Source organism: Melospiza georgiana, chromosome 10, assembly GCF_028018845.1.
Source record: "Melospiza georgiana isolate bMelGeo1 chromosome 10, bMelGeo1.pri, whole genome shotgun sequence".
Lineage (NCBI taxonomy): Eukaryota > Metazoa > Chordata > Aves > Passeriformes > Passerellidae > Melospiza > Melospiza georgiana.
Window position 1 is genome coordinate 10,347,774 of NC_080439.1, and position 19,940 is coordinate 10,367,713.

Sequence of the window (19,940 nt, forward strand, 5' to 3'; positions counted from 1 at the left end):
GGGGCGAAGATGCTGGCGCAGTGCGAGCGAGATGGGAAGAGGGGAAAGAGACAGCAAGGAAATCTGCAGGGCTTTGCCATGTTCCCTAGCAACCCGCGCCCCCAGCACCGCTTCCAGTGGCTCGTCTTCATCAGCGCAGCTGCATTGCTGTGCGAGCCGCGCCGTGGTCTGGCTGCCGCTATTTTGGGTGTAAAACACCAAGCGTGTGATTGCAGCGCTGTCATGGGCATAAGGGCTTTGGATTGCTCTCTTGCCCAGATGGGAGCAATTCACAAGGAGCGCTGGGAAAGTGACTTTCTGTTCTTGCTTGAATGTTGTCTGGTACCAGCTAGTAAATACCGTCTTGTGGCATAAAGACTTTGCGATGAGTAGGTTAGATAGCTCCCTTACCATTTGTTTTCCCCAGAAGGTGGTATTGCAGGGAGAGCTGGCATCAGTGTTTCTGGAGTAACTTCTTTCCTTCAATCCACTGCGGACACACGTGGGTTTTTGCACAACAGACATGTGGAGTATGTTGCAGTCTGGGGCACCTACGATGATTTTCTGAATGCTTTTTGCCTGCCATTTCCATGCTCCTGGCCAGACTCGCTGCATCCTGTCTAGCTTCTGGGAGGTTTTAATAGAGATTCAGAAACGAGTGCCAGATGGGCATTCCTGACGACTAGGACAAAAGAAGCCGGTTGTTTGTCTAACACAAATATTTACTGCCCATACAGTGGGTGCTCTGAATGTGCTGCCTCATGCACCTGGACTCAAAGCTGGAGATACAGCATTTTGGAGGTGGTAAAAGCACGGCAGGGCCTGCTTAGGACCCAGCTTCTTTGTCTTACCATTGCTGAACAACCTTTCCTTGATTTAGTGTTTGGAGCAAAACCACCAAGTAACTTAACACTGCATATGAGCTTCCTTTCCTGTAAGCAGCTTCAGCCCTGAAGATGATCCATAGGGCTTTCAGCTGGCTTTGCTCAACTCCGTTGCAGAATATGTCACAACTGCTATCACAATCACAGAAGCATAAACAGTAAAGCTGGAACAGACTTTAAGATCTGTCTGCTGCTCAGAGACAGGATCAACTCTGCCTAAGCTATTCTTCACAAATATTTGTTTGTTCCTACTCTGAAAAGCCTCAGTGATGGAAATCACAGACTCTCCCCAGGCAATCCCTTCCAGCACTTTGCTGGCCTCACTTTCTCATCCTCTGTGTTGCAAACCCTCTAAAGTGTGTGAGTGATTTTCAGATGAGGGTCACAGGGAGGGGGCCTGAATCTCTTACTTAATAGTGTAAAACTAATGCAGAAGGGCAGAAAGAGAGCATGGAGGGAATACATTGTATAGAGGGAAAGAAGAGGAAGGATTCTGTAAAGTGTTTGATGTTCTCAACTGTTTTTCTAGACATGCTGTTGAAATTTGCATGGCTCTTAGAAAAAGTGTAGATGAGGAAGGAGGTAGAGGAGGCATGCTTCCTCTGAAAATCCTCTAAAAGAGGGAGCCAGCTCCTCAAAAGGAGCCAGGAGAGTGGAGGCCCTGAAAAACATGTTAGCTTGAACTGGGAGTTGGTAACAGGAGCCCATAAAAGCCAGTCTGACACGTCCCCCACAGATGGGAACAGAGACTTTTAACTTAATTGTAAGTGAACCCTGGAATGTCACCTGCAAGGAAGCTGGCTTCAATCACCCATTTCCCCAGAGAGTGGGGTCTTTGTCTGCGGTGTTCACTCTTGGTCTGGCAGTCTGGAAGCAAGTTTTCTCCCTGTGTCATTTGTTCTGTGAGAGACAAATGCAGCTGAGGTCTCAGGGGGCTGTAGTTAGTCTGGTCTAGGTTTGGACAGCCTTGTTGACTCAAATAGTGCCTCTCAACCAGCCAATGTACACCTGATTACATTGCTCACCTTGGCATGTTGAGCTACATTCTCCACTGCTGTGAAAATCAGCGAGTTCCCTGGAGCAACTCTGATTTGCACCATCTGAATGTCTAGCCCATCCTTTTCAAGTAAATTCAGCAAAATTTATATATATGTATATACACCTTTGTTTTTCCCCTTTTGTCAGTCAGCCTGCAAGCTTCTAAGTCATTAAAATACAGGAGGCTGCTGCTGTTGTGGCTGAACAGCACATGAAAATGGTTCATGGACAAAGTGAATGTGTACATCAGAATGGTACAGGCACAGTGTTGTGTCCAGCCACAGCTCTCAGCCTCCTCAGCTCTAATTGCACATGCCACCCCCTCTGCCAGTTCACTCCATTCTCCATGAAGTACTGCTCAACCAATTAGTGAGATAAGCCTGTCTCCAGCCCAGGATGGATGTGGACAGCCTTCTTAGCTGCAACTCTGTACATGGAGGAATGTTTTGACAACTAAACATGGATCCTGTTGAGCTGTCAGTTTGACTCACTCTCCCAAGTGTCTCATTTATTGAGCCATCAGGCTCTTCCTGACCTCCTCGGAGTCAGTCCCAGCCTCACACAAAAGATGGCACAGAAATACAGCTTGAACGTGGCCTTCTGAACAGGGTGAGTTTCTTAAAGCATTTGATGCCTTGAACAGTGTAGATCATTAGGTCTGTATGTCAGTACAGTGACTGTGCCCTCAGGATGACAGCAGCCTTAGAGGCTGCAGCTGGGGAAGTTATGTTCCCTTCCTTAGTGCACAGCCTGGTTTGGCTGCCAAGATCCTGGGGCTTTTTGAGAGGCTGATGGGAAAGCAGAGGATGAGGAAAAGTAGTAGAAAAGCTCTGAATCCGGGGAATCCCATACTCCCTTCTGTCTCCAGTGCCAAGCAGAATTCCTTCTCCTTGCCATTTATTCCATAGGTAGCACAATCCCCACAGCACAAGCCCCTGTGCATTTACCATCTTAAGCATCATGGCCATAGAAGTAATTTTCTGTTTGGCTGGAAAGCATGCCTGTGACAAATGTGGGATCACACACTACATGTGGCAGGGGAAGTAGAAAGAAGGATCATGTGACACTGAAACTCCAAATACAACTTCCAGGAAGGAATCAAAAGTGACACTGAGGGTAGTGCTCTGCCCTGGGTGTCTCTTGTCCCATCAAAAACACACACACACTCACACATACATGTGCGTGTCTGGAAGCATCTGACCAATCCTATAGACTGAAACTGCAGGGTTTTGTTGGCATTGGATAGTTCCTGTAGAAAGGAAATTATTCAGTAAAATCAGCTGACACTGATACCTCTCCTTTGGATCTTGCTTTCCTGCTTGTTCCCTGCTCTGAGGGTGCTATTACCCTTCCATTTCATATTGCTCCTTTGTACACTGGTCTTCCCTAAGCCAGTCTTCCTCTGGTGGGTGCATATCTCCATGTGCCCTCTCTGCACGGACTCTTGCCAGCTATGGAAGCTGGCAGGCTGTACTTTGTTCTCCATCCTCTCTGCCTCATTCCATCCTCCCCTTTGATGCTGGGCTCTGGCTCAAATCACTTACTGCATGCTGCCTTCTGAATGGTTTTCCCCTCTTCCTACCAGCACTTCTCTCTTGCCTTTTTTATTGCTGAACTAAGGTAGCTCTGCCTTTTTAAATTGCTGTATTTGTGTTGCTAAATGCTAATTTGCTCTTTCCCCTGCCTCCCTCCCCATGTTGCCAGAGCCCTCATTCCAGATCTGACCTTCGCCTCTCTGCTCCTGGGGCTCTTCCCCTCCAAGGGCTATCACCTGCCCTCTGCACAAGCAGGATTCATAGGATCCACAACAGGAGTAGAACAGCCAAATCACTCCTGTTCCAGCAGGTTGAAAGGAAAAGGTTGAAACCCTTTGAATATTGAATAGCCAATGGTGAAACTTCCTGCAGCATTTTTTGATAGCACATAATCCCTGTTTCTTTGGCTACCTGCCACGATTTGGCCACCAGTTGTGATGAGCTGGGTCTTCATCCTGCAGTGCTCTCTGAGGAAAAATCATTCCTCTCCTCTTGCTGCCCTTTTCTCAGCTCCCCTCCCATGTGATTATGGGAAATTCCTGAGCAGGTACAGTTTTTCAGGGGAGACTTGGAGCTTTTATTTGAGTAATACTTTACTGCCCTGGACTCTATTACAGGAGAATTATGACTTTGTTGAGAAATTTCTACTGCTGTGAGCCAAATGAGAGATCATTTTTGTAAGTACATTGGATGAAATAAATTATAATCTAGATGGCGGGCATTTACCCTGGCCTTTTTCCTCCAAGTGCAGTATAGAATTTGGCACTGCCTTGTTCTGAAAATATTATTTCTGATTATCTGAGGTAATTGATAGTGAAACATGTGCAAGTCTCTTCTAAAGCAGCAGTGCTTAGGCTATCAAGATGACACTCACTTGAGGCTGCAGCCCTTCACTCTTTCCTCTTTCTTTTCTTGTGTATTACTCCCTCTGTTCCTGATGGCACTGTTTAATTTCACCACGTCTCTCCTTACTGCCAGTGTGTCCTGTCTTCTGCCTGATGTTGCTCAGCATCACAGTAGCACCTCAAGTGCAGCTAATGCCTTGTGGGTGCAGCTGCACTGGGAGCTGGCTGCCAAACCCTTCCCCAGACTATCCTGTGAGCAAGCAGCGCCAGGTCTGTGCTAAACTGTCTGCTTCTGGTGGGGACCTCCATATAACAGAAGGTAAAGGGTTCTCTAAGTGTTTAATCACCAGTGATGACCAACTCCAGCCTGGTAATTTTGTGAAGAGGCTCTTCACAAAATCTATCTATCTATCTCGGGCTGGAGATAGATATGCCAGGGCTTGGTGGTGGCAGTGTGGTCTGCTCAACACTGATGGGCCAGGCGATTGCTCCTCATGAATTAAATAACATGTGTTTGCAAATGGTACTTGACGTGATGTTAGATGACTGAGCTGAGATCCAGGTGACCTACAGATACCTGCAGAGGGCTCTTCATGAGGAGAATTAGTTGTTTTAAGTGCAGTAAAGCTTCTGGCTCTTAAAGGTCAATAAAGCAATTCAGCAACAAAACCATCCATAAAGATGGTATAAAATATAGAGGTGCTTTAATTGAAGTAGAGATGAGGTGAACTCTGATCTTTACTACTTACATATTGTCTTGAGCTGTGTCAGTATCCTTTAAATAATCTTCTCTACAGTCGTTCACTACAAGACCTGGAGGTGCAAGCAAATGAGGTCTCCCTCTGACTTTGATAAGTAGCAATCTTCTCATTATTATTTGCAAGTTCTCTTTTCTCTTGCATCACTGGAAAAGATGTCACTTTGAAAATTTTTTGTCACCCTTGAAGCACACCTTGACTGAGAGGTGAGCACAATAAGATGGCCTGAACAGAATCCAGATGTCTCTTAAATTTCTGACTCCTTTTCCCTGACAGACTGAAAGTGAAATGAAGGGTCGTACTCAGTGCTTACGCTTTCTGACATGTTTGGAGCTCCCTATCTTCTTTCCGAAGGAACTTGTGCCCATTTTGTTAAAAGGGGTTGGCACCCTCCAGTAACCTCTTCAAGAACCATGGCCTGTGCAAAGTTAAAGGAAAAACAGGAAAGCTCTTAGAATGAAAGCAGCTACACATTAGGAAAAGAGAACAGGTGATTCTGGATTGGTACACGAGTAAAATGGAGAAGTCTCCCAGTTGTGAAATAGGGAAGAAGCTTGTGAGTCCAGCAGGAATGTAATTTGCTTTTGCCACATTATTGTTTACTCAGCTATTATTCTTATCACTTTTATTTATACAAGACCACTGAGGGCATGTTGGGAGACCAGTGTTTGTTTTGAAGATGTTATAATCTTAAAAGACAAAATCTAGACAGATGTGAGTGAAAGGAGGCACAATCTTGGCTAGTAAAGGTAATTATTAATAGTCATGATTTGTACTCATTGAGCATCTTTCATTCAAGGATCTCAAAGCATTTTGTAATGAAGAGTTCATTGAGCCTCTCAAACTCTCTTGAGACAGCCAAGCATTATGAACACCATTTATAACAGCAGGGTGCAGGATCAGACTGGTTAAGAATATTTCTGAGGATAAAGCTCAGGAATCCTACCCTCCAATGCTATGGATGTTGAACCAAGCTCCCGCTCCAGTCTGAGAAGCCTTTTTTTTTGTTACTGTAATTTATATATATAATCTTTTAATGTTAAGCAAAATATGTAGTCTTCATTTAAGTCATTGGTGTCCTGGGAAGTGTAATGGCCCATGTCACAGTTGACTAAAAGTGAGACTACAGATAGTGGGTTAAACACACTTGGTTAACCATTTGTTTGCTGTTACAGTTTTCACATGAAAAAACCTTATATTAAAACCTGTCTTGGTGATGGAAAGTGATATGATTTTAGGTTTCTTTGTGTATTAAAACAGAAACACAATTTGCATATTTTAAGTGTCTTTTCTAGCCTATTCAGGCTTCTGGCAAGAAAGCTATATTTAAACTGTTAATACAGTATGAATGCAAGTTTCACATGCAAAATTAGTACCATTAAAATGGTGAGATTTATTTTTCTTTTGAAACAAGTGATGCCATGGCACTTCTGTTTTTGTTACCTGCTAAGGCCCCGCAGCTGGGGCCGCCTGTTTTTTCACTGGGTGCCAAAGCTGAACCGCAGGGCAGGTGGTGCTGGTACTGAGCACCGGGTCCAGCCCCAGCTCTGGGGGTCAGTGGTGGTCAGGCAGTGCTGGGGAGCTCCTAGGGCACTGTGGGTGCCATGCCAGCCGTGTGTGTGAGCCCATCACACTGTGTCACCCCTCAGTGTCTGTGGAAATCGTTCAGCTCTGCCTTTCTGAAAGGTTGTGCAAGTGAAAAACTTAAAAAAAGGTCAAAAGATTTTAAGGGTGTTTCTGGAAGGGTAGGCTTTGGAGAGTAGGTGGTGCCGGAAGGGTAGGCTTTGGAGGGAAGGTGCTTCTGGAAGGATACGCTTTGGAGAGAAGGTGCTACTAGAAGGATACGCTTTGGAGGGAAGGTGCTTCTTTCAGTCATTTTATTGTGGCAGTGAATCATCTGAGTGAGTTGAGTACTTTGTCAGCTCACACATCTCTTTTCATCAGTATGAATATTGAAGCATTTCCATTTTTATTAGGTTTGCCTCTGTGCTTGTCCTATTAGATGGGAATATGGCTTGGTTGATGGTGAGCCCTTGGAGTGCCAATCACTGCCTCTGGAGCCCCCCACAGCTTGATATCTTTCAGTAGTGCCACCTTGGACTGGCACAAGGGAGCCCTGTACAGATCTTGGGGCTCATCACCTGCCCAAGCAAGGAGTCTTGTATGCTCTGTGCACCCCAGGACCTATAGCCAAAATGTCAAAAAGTGAATTCAAACTCTTGTACAGCAGTGTGCTGTGCAGCTTGGGATCAAAGCAGTGGGACTGTTGTCTCATATGAAAGTTTATGGCTCCTACTCTGAAGTACAGATTTTAACCTGTTGATAGTAGTAAATATAATGCTTAATTAATTAGTGCTTTGAAGGCCATCCTGGAAGCCCCCAGTATTATGATGTGAAGAGGAGGGGAGTTGAGAGGCAGCCTGTAGGGTCTTTACTGCTGGTGATGATCCATGGGAGTAAGGGAATGCTTGACTCTGAGCCCAGAGAGATGTGGCAAGGCAAGCAGCTTGGAGCAGAATAAAGCCTTTGATCTTGAAACAAAGAGATGAGTAAGCACAGGACCTCTTGATACAATTTTATGGAGCAGACTGAGCTCTTCCAGCCAAAACCATAGGGCTAAAATGGTGCATTCTCTTTATTTGCATATGGGTATAAAAATGGTGCCTCATTCTCACTCTCAGTAGTACCATCCAGCTGTTCCTTGAGTTCTTGGCTTTTTTTTAAATGCCTAAAATGTCTATTACCAAAATAAGTGGGGTTAATGGAAAAACACAAAACAAAACAGCCTGCTCCCCTTTTCATATGAGATAAGCCTTGACAAGTAAAGCATATTTGTGTAATGATAGGGCCAAGAGGCCCCAGGCAAGATCAGGCACTGCTGCATTTGTTTCTGTATATACATTTAAGCACCAATGGGACATTAAAATGTAGTATTTTATATGTAAAATATAGCTTAAATCTGCTGTTTCCTGAGATAACATGTAAAATATTTATTACTTGGAGAACCAGCCACTACTTTGTATTTCATAATGAGAAATGGTCAATGTTGCTCCATAAAAATCTTGCACATCTGCTGTTAACTCTGAATATATAAACAGTCCATAGTGTCCAGCAGAAGCAAGGACTCACCAGAATAGCAGTGGAAGGTGTCATTTAACACAGTCATGCTCAGTGCAGAAGCCAGAAGCAGATGGTGGTGTTTACAGAGAATCCCATTTTTATAACATCTAGAAAAAACAACCAGCCCTTCCAGATTCAAAACATTAGTGAGAATATGAAGAGTAGCAAGAAAAGCTACTTAGTCTGTTTACATATAATAGCATAAAACAATCCAAGGACAAAACAGTGATGTTCTTTTGTTACCATGCTTGATGGTTAATAAAAGGCTCTGTCTCTGTGTAGTCACTTATGTCGTAGAAGCTTGAACAGCTCCACAGCACTGATTAATTAAGACAGAAGTATTGCTGAACCCATTTTACAGCGTAATTAGGGTGCATGTATGGTGAGCCTGTTGAATTCAGTATCAGTACACAAAGACCAAGATTTTGGGTTCGTGACTGTAAGCTAAAAGCTCTGCTCTGGTGAGTCAAAATAGACATCTGTATGAGCAGCCTGATTTTCAAAAGTCCAGGAAACGTCTCAATTCTGTCATGATTTTGCATTCTGGCTCCACTGTCTTTTAAAATTATCAACAAGATACCTCCCCTTCTACCTGTCTGCATCCCAGTTTCACAGTGTTAAAAAAAAAAAAAAAAAAAAGAGACAATTGTGCAAAATTGCTGGCTGTGGAGCTAAAACAGAGGAAAATACTTTTATTGTTATTATTACTCAAATTCTGTGTAGCTTAATGCCACAAGAGATCACTGAAACTAAGAGCTTAGCAGGATTAGGACAGGCAATGTGCATGGATAGTTAAGTGAGGATACAGTTGCAATAATGAAGTTTAAAAATAAAGAAAAATATCCTCTAGAGCTTTGAAGCAGTTACAAAACTGTCCTATTTCAAAGCCAGGCAGTGTTAAACAAACGAGGGCTCTGCTGGCAGAACTGCACATTCTGGATTGCTGGTTTGCTGTCAGGGGCAGGGCAGGTAGGCAGCCAGGGAACCAGCGGCTTGTTCCACTCTGGCATGGCCCAGAAGAGCCCTCTCTCCTAGCAGCCCAACACTTGAAATTTTGGTCCTCTGGTGTGGGTTGGAGGGCACTGACTGTCAGTGGATATCTCCTCATGCAGGGCAGTTTCTTCAGAGGATCTTGATGAGTTATCCTCTGACCAGGAATAAGCCCAGGAATGTGCATGAGGCAAGGATTCCAGGCAGAATCCTCTCTTCAGGAATCTTTATGTACTCTGGCAGCTGTAACCTTTCACTGGGAAAATAAATCAAGAATTAAAATATTTTTTCTAATGCATCTCCTCAGTAAGAGTTGGCCTTAATTATAAACTGAATTACAGCTGTAGGCAGTCTTGATACTTCCTTGGGAGCACAACTCATGAGAGATGTGGCACTATTCTGGATTTCTTGCTCTGAAAGTTTGTGATGGCTTTGGATAGTCAATAAATTCTTTAAAAATGTGGTCTTTGTCAAACCATTGAACAAAAAATTATGCTGCAATACTATTTAACTGACTATTAGTTTTGGTGAGTGAAATGAAAGGACCAACTTCATGCAGTTGAAACAGGAGGAAAAAAGTGAAGAGAAAGTAGCTATCAGTGAAAGATGTTTCTGGCTGCTTTTCAATTCCAAATTCAGCTAATTCTACCTTCTGAAAAGAAGATAATTTCCACGTTTCTGTAGCTGGGAACACGTAATTGAAGTTATTTTCTCCCGGAGAGAAGAAGCTTCTTCTACAATGTTTGCAAATGGACAAGAAAAATGACCACATACAGTGTATTCTGAATGATGGTGCATTCATCACAGCATCATCTTCAGATGGCTTTGCAGATTCTGCACTGCAGTTTTTACCCATATAGGTAAATATTTATGTGGGGATGGGGAAGGTTCTTGTTGGCAAATGCACCACACTGACTGCAGAGCTCCCTTTTCTGGGCAGCCCTTACATCTGAGACAGGTCTGGAGTAGAAAACATGTGCCAGGGAAGCACTGAAGCAAGTATCAGTGTTGTGTACCAAAATAATTATGCAGTGATTCCACACGACTGCTTCTTTTGACCTGGCTTTTCAGGAACTGAACTTTAATAAGGAAGATGAGCCAGATGTTGTTGCAGCATTTTGATAGTGGCACAAGCAATTAGCTCACTTCCTTTGTAGCATGAAGATACTTTCTTCTACAGGGCTTAACCCTGGAAGTGCTGATGTTTTCCTTAACATCCCAACTAAGTATGCAGGACAGTGTTTATTTAGGAATGCTTTTGCATCTGCACATGCTATGCAATCCTCTTTTCTTCCTGAGCTTGCTCCTGCAATCTTCTCTTCTCTGAGGTTGCTAGGTGTTTGATCTCAGTAGCAAAGGAGGCACTCAGGTGCCTGTGCTTCCAAAGCACAGTTCCTCGTGCCAGCTTTTTTACTGGGCTCTTTTCCATTTTTGTGGATCAGTTTATCATCCCTGATGCTTCTGTGGTTAGCCAGACAGAGTGGTGCTTTGGGTCTGCAAGTCAATGCAGTCCCTTTCTTTGAGCTGTGTCTAGCTAAGGATGTGGATATTTGTGTGCACTGAGGTATGTGCATGGGGAAAAGAGAATGCAAGAAGTTAGTTAACTGGTAGATCAGACAGCAAATTGAATTTCTAGACAGCCTTGATTATTGTACAGATCAGGAGAAAATAGAGGAAGTTTAATATAAACAACAACACCACAACTCTGTTTTGTAAGGCAAGCCAGAGTTATATTTTTACCCTGACATAACAAAGGAGGAGGAAGGAAACTGTTTTGCTGAAACAAGTATTTTATATTGGACTAAGGATACACTTTCCTCTCTATGTTTGTGTGTGTGCGTGTCCCAGCAAACAGCATGTTCATATTCATGAAATGCATTTTCCTGGAGGCACGTAGTCAGCATGTGCCATGGGAGGAGGAAAAAGATGTGCCTAGCACTCCTTAAAGGCTGGTCAAAAAGGCATGGCATTTTAGTCAAAATAAGTCCAAGTGTCTCATAACATTGTGGTTGGTATTTGTTATTTCTGCTGACATTGGGTACTGGATAGCAAATCTGCCTGGTTTGGAAAAGTGCAATGTAGATAAAATAGGAGAGCAGCCTATTTATTGTATGTATGAGGCAGTGTGGCCTCCAAAACCAGAGAGAGTCAGACAAAACTGAAAATCTGCAGATTTTGGTCTTTAATTTTAAAGGGCCTAATCCAAGCCCGTATGAATTAGTTATGGAGGGCTCCCCAGTTGGGAGTTACGGGAAGCCAGCATGGAAATGAGGGAGAGGCTTCACCGACCTCTTGCCAAAGCCTGCAGGTGCAGTGGCTTTGGGTTGCAGAATGTCAGTGTAGGTCTGCAACGGCAGGTAGAGTCCCAGTGAGTGAGGCTGGAAAATGTAGGGCTCCCAGCAGCCAGGATGCAGGATTTGTCTTTGCCTTAGAGCCCATGTGTGATACTGAGCAAATCGCTTCGGCTCCATGTATCTCACTGCCCTTTTCTGTGAACAGACTGTGGCTTGTGCCTTCTGTTTTTGTCCATGTCTATTACAGGGCCCAAGGGTAAAGGCAGTGTTTCAAATGATGTGTGGACAGAGCCCAGCAGAAGAGGCTGGTGATGACTAATGGGAAATACAGGGATGGGGACCATTATCAGCTTCAGACCATGCTGTCTTCTCCATGCAAAGTCTAGGAAAGGAGTCTCTGTTGATGGAATGGCAGAGGTCATTCTTTTCTGCATGGAAACTGAATGAAATAGGTACAATACCTGGAATAGAACCTTTAGAAGCTTGGATTGATTTCTCAAGCTAATAAATCCTTGGCTGCCCTTGCTGTGTTAAAATATATGTTCAGGAAAGATTCGTGATTGGTTCTCAAGAACAAGAGAGCAAAGGGAAAAAAACAGGTTGTTCCAAGGTTAAATGTCTTACATTTGACAACTTTAATTGACTTACTAATAAACTTTTTTTAGGATTATGCTATATATTATTTCTAATAAAGTCGTTGTAGACTAGCCCTTCTAAAAAAGCCACAAAGCTCTGGCCAAGGGAGTCTGGGTGAAAGGAAAATGCATGGAAGTATATAGTTAATTCTCTTGAAGTGCAGTGCTTTAAAGCTGCTGTTCTCTGTTGAACATCACTGGCTCAATAAAGATTCATCATGTCAGACATAGTCCCTAGAAGTGGTCAATGTATTGTTTCTGCAGTGATTTTACATTTTCTTGCCATCTAAGTAGTTATGGAGCATGGAAAAATGTTTCCTTGTTTCATATCAAAGGTCCAGTCCTTGATGTAGGCAGCAATTAATCAATAAAATCACTTGCTTTACTGAAATTATGTGTTTTATAAAGAAATTAGTTTTCATATGCAAGTCTTTCAAGAAAGCAGTGCCCACAAGGAGAGCTGGTGTCAGCATTTTTTAATCCTGAGATGACTGAGTTCCTCCTTATGGACACCAAACTTGGCTTCTTCTAAGAAACTTCGAGGCACAAGACTATTTCTGTGCTTCTCAAAATATGGCATACTTTTGGTGTTTTCCAGGGAGAAGACTCTCTTAGACAGGCTGCAAATACTGTGTGCGGCTGTTAGCTTATGAAGGCCAAGAGATCTTGGGTTCTACACACATATTAAAACCTTTGTACCTCTAGTACTAAAAATCTGTGGACCAGCTCCTGATCTCACTAAAGTTTACAGCAGGATTTGTGTCAAAACAAACAAGAAGAGAACATAACTAGCACCTTGGGATCATCTGTCTTTGTCCATGTACTCTACCACGGGAGAATTATCATTTATGTTGTGTTGTTAAGTGATGAGAACTTTTACCAAGTCTGAACTTAAATGCTTCCAAAGCCTTTTTCAGTTTTGGAGAACATTTGTATCAAGTTATTCTTGGAATAATCTGCTTTTTTATTATTATGTGCTACCCAGTAGACATCTAATTATGAGGCACAGGATATTTCCCATTCTAGGAGGATATATAGTACTTCACTGGATGTTCTTCAGAGTCCATTTTCATTACATTAAGTAAGGTGTTTACTTGCTTGAATCCCTTTTGTCTTAAAAAAAATTCAACACTAAATGAAGAATGAAGTTCAACACTGAGCAGCCAATATAGCCCCTTACTGTGTGAATGCTTTTATACCACATCACAGGCTGTTCTTTTTTTTCTTTTCAGAGTGGGTATCCAAGCTCTGGACCTACATCAAGCACTCCTGCCTTCAGGCCTGAGGATGAGCTGGAACATCTCACCAAGAAAATGCTGTATGACATGGAGAATCCTCCATCTGATGAGTACTTTGGTGAGCCATGTCACAAGTGTTCGTGGTCCTCTTCTGTATTTACTGGGTTCAGTAATGGGAGGCCTGACAACTGCACTGGTAATGTAGTGACACTCGTTTTGATGGATGTGCTTTCCATGCTTGGGCTGGAAGTGTAATCATCCATAGGAATTCCACTGTAATTTCAGCATAAATCTCATGCTCACTCACTGTATGTTTATAGTCTTACTGGATATAAAGTTGAATTTTTCAGTGTCTGGTTCATTTTCACACCATATGTCCCCAGCTTCCAGGCTACCAGACTGAATTCAGGTGCGGTCGCTGTCGTGCCTGCCTGCCCCATCCCTTCTCATTGCAGCTGCAAAAAAATCTGGCAGTGTAAATGTGTTCTGCTTCCAAGGCATGGATTTTCATTTTCTGTGTGCTGGCACAGATTAAAAGGAAATCCATTTTGAGTCAATCAGGTTGGTTATACATGGGGACCCAGAATTGGGTCCAACAAATACAAGTAAGACAAATCTGGACTGATTGGTTCATAACGGTGTCATCTTCCTTACCTGGAAAAAGATATGCATCTAATTTCCTTCTTAAGTGGTATAGAGTATAATTATCTTAGGCACCTATAGGTGTAGAATTATATCTTGCCTTTACATGAAACGTAGGTGGTAAGACCTCTGAACTCTGCCTTGAAATCAAAGAGTCTTGGGCACTTGATTATGGTGAGATCAATGGATCTGCCTGTGTGCTTTGTTTCTTACAGGCTTGGGCAATAATGTTATTATGAAACAAACTGCTGTAGTTTGTAGAGTTAAAGACTGGGGCAGGCCATTCATTTTGTGTTCTTTATATTCCTTTATTTCAACATTTCTTAAAAATTAATTTAGATTGCCCCCAGATCTATTTGCTATAGAGTTTGGTTGGACCGACACATTTCTGGCTTAAAGAAACTTTCGTGATCTGGTTTAATCAGAGAGTGGGTGGGACCACAGTTTCACTAACAAGCAAGGATCTTGCAGTGGCAAAAGATCTGATAATATGAGAAGATTAAGATGTTCTCATCAAACAAATATTGCCCTTGTAGGTGGGGTTAGTATCAGTCCCAATTCTCTATCAATACCTTCTACGTTCTGTGGCTGCACCCTAATAACCAAAATGTCTTCTCTGTAAACACTGATAGTCATCAGAATTGATTATTATCACAGATCTGAGGTGTGAGCAGGAATGGCTAACTGAATAGAAAATAGCCAGGGAGCATTTTCTGTGTTTCTGCCTTTGACTTTGTCCATAGCCATTTGGGTTCACTCTCTGATGTTTTAAACATGAAACTACGACCAAATAAACATAACATGTATTTAGTCATTAGCTGGGCAGGAAAGAGAGGGAAACTTTTTTCCTACCCTCTTCAGGCAAATGGCTGAAGCCCTGAAGCATGAGATCTGATTACAGCAATTTTCTTAAAGCAGAACTTTGTGGCAGGAGTTGGTTGATGGACCAAAGCCCATTACGTTTTCCTTTTTGCCCAAGAAAGTAGGCAGATAAACAAAGAAGATTCGCTGGCTCAAGGTCAGAAAGAACTTTGCCATTATACTGCCTAATGTCCTCCTCTCAGTTTCTCCGAGGAACATGATTGAATCATGACTTAAAAAAAAAAAAAAGATCTAATCTTATCTTAAAAACTTCAAGCAATGGTGAGTCAACCACCTACCCTGATAAGCTGTTCTAGTGATTAATTTTCCTCACAGCTCGAAAATTGCTTCCTGAAGTGAAGTTTTAGTTTTGTTTACCACTTGTATTTATGAAGCTGCAAAGCTCAGATTTTGCAGACTAATATTGTATGACTAAGATTGCTCTGCTCTGTTCAAGAGGGTGGTACATCAAAGTTTCTTCATCCAAAAGGGATGCATAGCTGAAAGAGTGGGAACATAAAGTCTCTCAGGTCATCAATTTGTCTATCAGATGAGACCAATGTCAGACCAATGCCATGCCATTAGCTCTTAATTCAGCAGGAGATGAGAAAATAGAAAGGAGGCTTCAGAGCACTGAGAAGTTTTGCCAGTGTTATTCATATAAACAGTAGCATAATCAAAGGTGGAATAATCATGCATGATGCATGGTGGAGAAAACAAACAACCTTAATCCTACTCTGGGCAGGTCATGTGTAATTACCAACCACACCTGATTGATCTTCTGTGTGCCACTGAAGTTCATCTCTGAGGTGATGTCCAGCCTTGGCGTTCCTGATGTGCCAAAGAACTATGTCTTGGGCTGGACATCTCCTCAGCTCCCTAGCATGCTGTGCCCCATACAATCTTCTAGGAGCATTTCTATCTAACAAAACACAGAATGCTAGGGCACTGCTTCATATGCTTAGGTACAGTTGATGCCTGAAGAGGCTGACCTGGAACAGAGGCTAGACAGAGTTAAAGGAATAAAGTAGGTGTTTATTAAAAGGCCTTCAAAGGATACACCTTGGGCAGTACCGCCCAAGATGGACCCAAGATGGATGCAAGATGGATGACCAGTCACAAGTTTTCACACTTTTATAAGTTTTGGTTCATTTGCATATTGAGGTCAATTGTCCAATTAAAGCTTCAGGTTATGAAGTCCCATCCTCCCAGATTGCTCTCCTCAATTCACTGTTGTTTATACTTCTTGACAGCAGTGTCCTTGGTTCTCAGGCTGGGAAAGAATTTTTTTGTCTGTACACTGTGAAGGGAACTTGCTAACACTTAATATAAAGTTCAGAGTCACACACTAGGGCAGCACAGAATCAGAAAAATATGCAAGCTAAAACTTAAGGCATCAGTGAAAGAGGTAGGCTGCCCTCAACTTCCTAGCTTTGCTCCAACCCAGGCTCCTCCCTGGGTCTCTGGAGTCACAGTGGATGAAGCTCTCTGATATGGCAGTGCAGGCCGGGAGTTTTGTACTAATTCTGGCTATGTCAGAACTAAATACTCATCTCTACTTGAGCTGTCAGCCAGTGCCTTCAGTAACTTCATGCTCATGTGGAAAGAGCAAATTAAGTGTGGGAGGGAAAAAGAATCTTTCAACTTTGGTTAGCTGTCTCAACCAATATCTCTGCCCTTGTTCCTTAGTTGTTTAGCATGGTAGTGTGGACTGTACAGGATTCATATGGCACATTGATCAAGTAATCCGAAAAAGGACAAATGGGCAGAGACATTGACTCTGATTTGCATTAAATATCTTATGCCTGAGGTCTAAATGCCATGGTAATTGTAGCATACCAGATAGCTGTCAGCTAATCACTTTTATTAGTTTGAATTTAGAAAACTGGATTTCAGCATATTAAAAGTTGGTTAAGAGCAGATAGGTTTTGAATTGAAGAATCTAATTAACCTTGCTAGAAAGCTGCAAGGCGTTATATTAAGTCATGAAAATAATTTGTTGGAATAATTACATTTGAACTGTCAGGCTAGAGAAAGGTCATTTTACTTGGTCTGCCCACACTCTGGGATCTTCTGTGTAACCAACTTCCTTCTGCAAGTTCATTCACTGTATCTCTGGTTTTCAATCAAGCCATCTTGGTTCTGTAATCAGCAGAATCTGCCCAGAAGTGGGCAGGGTGAAGGTTCCTTGGGAAGGAAGAAGAGTAGTAGTCACTCAAGTTGTCTCTTTGCTCTGGAAATTCTGTCTGGCAGACCCAGTGAGCTGAGCTGAGGAGATGGGCAGCCAGCACTTCCATCCAGTCTGTGCTTACTGCACCTCTCTGCAGCTTCCCAGGTGAAAACCACTGAAAGTGATTTCAGAGTTGGGGGAACGGTTCTAGGCAGGGGTTGCTCACCCAAGCACTCACAGCTGGCAGCAGGGCATGGATCACACTGTCCGCCTGGGAGTGTGGTGGGAGCCAGGAGCAGCATGCTGGAGATGCTTGGAAGCAGCCAGATCACAGCTGGCAGCTTTGTCTTTCCAGGGCTTACTACAGCAGCACAACCAGTTGCTGGGAAATCCTCTAGCTGCCATTGGCAAGGCAATGCTTAAGTATGGAAATATCACTAGGCATAAGAATTTTTTTTTAAATTCTTGTGAATTTTTAGAAGTTAAACATGCATGTTGGGTATTCTGCCTAACTTTTGTTAAGACCAAACTACTATAATAGGTCTAAGCACCCTAATCCTTGGTGTATGTCCCCTCCAACCCCCTTGCAGATTCTGGAGTAACTTGTGGAGTGACTACTCCTGGGAAGTCCTTGGCATATCAGCAAATTAAAGTCTTTTGAATCTAAGCTGCTCTTCCTTCTTTACTGATGATTAAGTTGCTGATCTGTGGTAGTTGGCTGTCTTTAATCAAATCCCTTTTTATTAGAAAGGATTCCCAAATGTCTTATGCTCTGTGCAGTAGGGATAGTTTCTCCCTATCACAGCCCTCCCTGTTGATAAATGTGCTATTATAGACAAGCATGTCTGATTTGTTTGGAAAAAATAATACCTAGTGGAGTGGAAATTGGGTAAGGTTGAAGGAGGAAAAAGGGATACTTATAGGAGATTAAAATGAAATGATCAAAATTGTTTGTTGGCCGCCATGGGAAATTACAGCCCTTGATTCTGCATTTTAAAAACCCAACCAAATACATGCACACACAGATCACAACTGTTCTGGACCACTGTTTCAAGTTTTATAGCAAGAAATTACTTCTGGCAGCTTATCAGTCTCTATCACCATGCAGACAGTGCTGATTAAGACTGGAAAAGTGCCATTGGGGCCCCTCATCTCCTCTTGCCTTCTGGACTATGTCCCAGCTGAGTCACTCCCCACAGCAGTTTGCCTGACTGGTGGGAAGAAACTCTCACTGGTATTTTACCATAAATGCTCAGAGCTACCAAAGGAACCACCAGTTTCATGTATTGGATAATGTAGCAGTCTCCTTTTGTAGTTCCAGCATGCTGTAGGGATGCATGGGGAGAAGAGAGATGCCGAAATCACCCTGTGGGAAATATTCAGTTTGTGCAGTAAAGGAACCATGATTTAAGTTTGAGCTGATAATTCAGGAGATAAAGGTTTTTATGTGCATTTTCTGTGTACCCTGGCTTTGACAATGGGAGAGATGGTACAGAATTGGGTTGAAGAACAAGGCCAAGAAACAGGAGGCTTGACTGTCTTTTCTGCTTCTCATCTTGACATCTTGACCTATGGCAGATTGTTTTACTTTTCAAACTTAATTTTTTCCTTTTTCACTGAATTTTCTGGAGATGATTAGCAGCAGCAGTCATATGTGCATCCCCCATGGAGAAGCCTTCATCTCCAATGGTTCTTTGAGATGTCATTTTACAGTTAAAATTAAAGAATGATAAGTGACGCCAGTATTGAATCTGCCGAGGCTCTGCCAACCTTTCCCATCACTCGCCTTGCATCTATATTTGGTTTCCATTCATAAGCTAATATTCCTTCAATAGGACAAGAGACCTGGTATCCAAACAGTGTTGAATGTGTTCCCTAATTTTACTTCTTGAGGACCAGGACATGGGTTAGGAGGTAGCAGTCCAAGTCAGGTATGGGAGCGAGTGTGGTGGAGTTGTAGGAGGTTCAGCTGAGGAGACACTCTGGATGGTCCAGGTATGACTTCCTTTGGTTCATGCTGACTTTGTTTCCTTTGGCACGGCTCTGAGCACTGTACAGTTCTAGAGGCTCTAAATTGAACATGGTCCAATTGTCTAAACTGAACTGCATTTCAGTCTTGTTCAGGCATATCAGCAGCCTCTAAAAGGCAGAAGTAGCCACTTGGTTTCATCTGAAGTTTTACCAGAAAAAGAAACTGAAAGTTGTCATATCTTGCCCGTACTCTTAGATCTGTTCTGAAAAGGTTATCATTAAAAGAAGCATATTATTATTACAAGAGCATAATTACACTGTAATTTTGCCATGTAATGTGATATGTCTTTTGTCTAAAGGCAGGGGTTCTGCTGCAAGATGGTGTCTGTCCTCATTTGAACAACATCTGGGTCAGAAAATAGTAGGTTAGACTTTCAACAAGTGATGAGCTGACAGTCATTTTCTGTTATGTAACCGCTCACAAAAGCAGGAAGAACAGACATATAATGGGGACCCTTTTCTCCATTGTCATTCAAGTAATTTTTTTTTATGTTCAAGCCATATTCCAGCGTTTGCACACAGGCTACAAAGCCTGGGAGCAACCTCTGCTCAGGGAGATCACAGTGCAGCACCATCAACATCCAGCGGCCCTGCTGTGGCCTGCCGCAAAGGGAGCCACCCTCCCTCTGCTCCCCAGGGGCTTTAATTATCTTGGTGAATGGCTTTCAGAGCCTGTTTCTTCAGTCTCACTTCTGTCAATACTTGCCACCCTCGTCTAGCTTCTTCTCAGGGAGTCCTCTGCCTGCCGGCATCCTTGCACAGCGAGGTAGAGCAAATCTATAAAGGTAATCTCAATGCAACCTAGATGGTGAATTTTAGCCCACAACTGCAAAGTAAGAAGAGAAAAAGAGTAAGCCAGTGAGTGGTTGGAGAGCAAAATATACCACATCTACATACACTTACCTCCAGCCATGAGCAAG

At 42.8% G+C, this 19,940-nt stretch overlaps 1 protein-coding gene across 4 annotated transcripts in view; it reads left to right on the forward strand.

The window, feature by feature from the left end:
- LPP (LIM domain containing preferred translocation partner in lipoma) overlaps window positions 1-19,940 on the forward strand; it is a 200,261-nt gene that overhangs the window by 117,124 nt on the left and 63,197 nt on the right. For 3 of the 4 annotated variants that reach the window (XM_058031271.1, XM_058031270.1, XM_058031272.1), the window contains one exon: window positions 13,311-13,434. In XM_058031271.1, the coding sequence (XP_057887254.1) occupies window positions 13,311-13,434 (124 nt within the window). Of the gene's footprint in view, window positions 1-4,538; window positions 4,552-13,310; window positions 13,435-19,940 lie in introns of all 4 variants that reach the window. The other variant, XM_058031273.1, reaches the window with a different exon arrangement.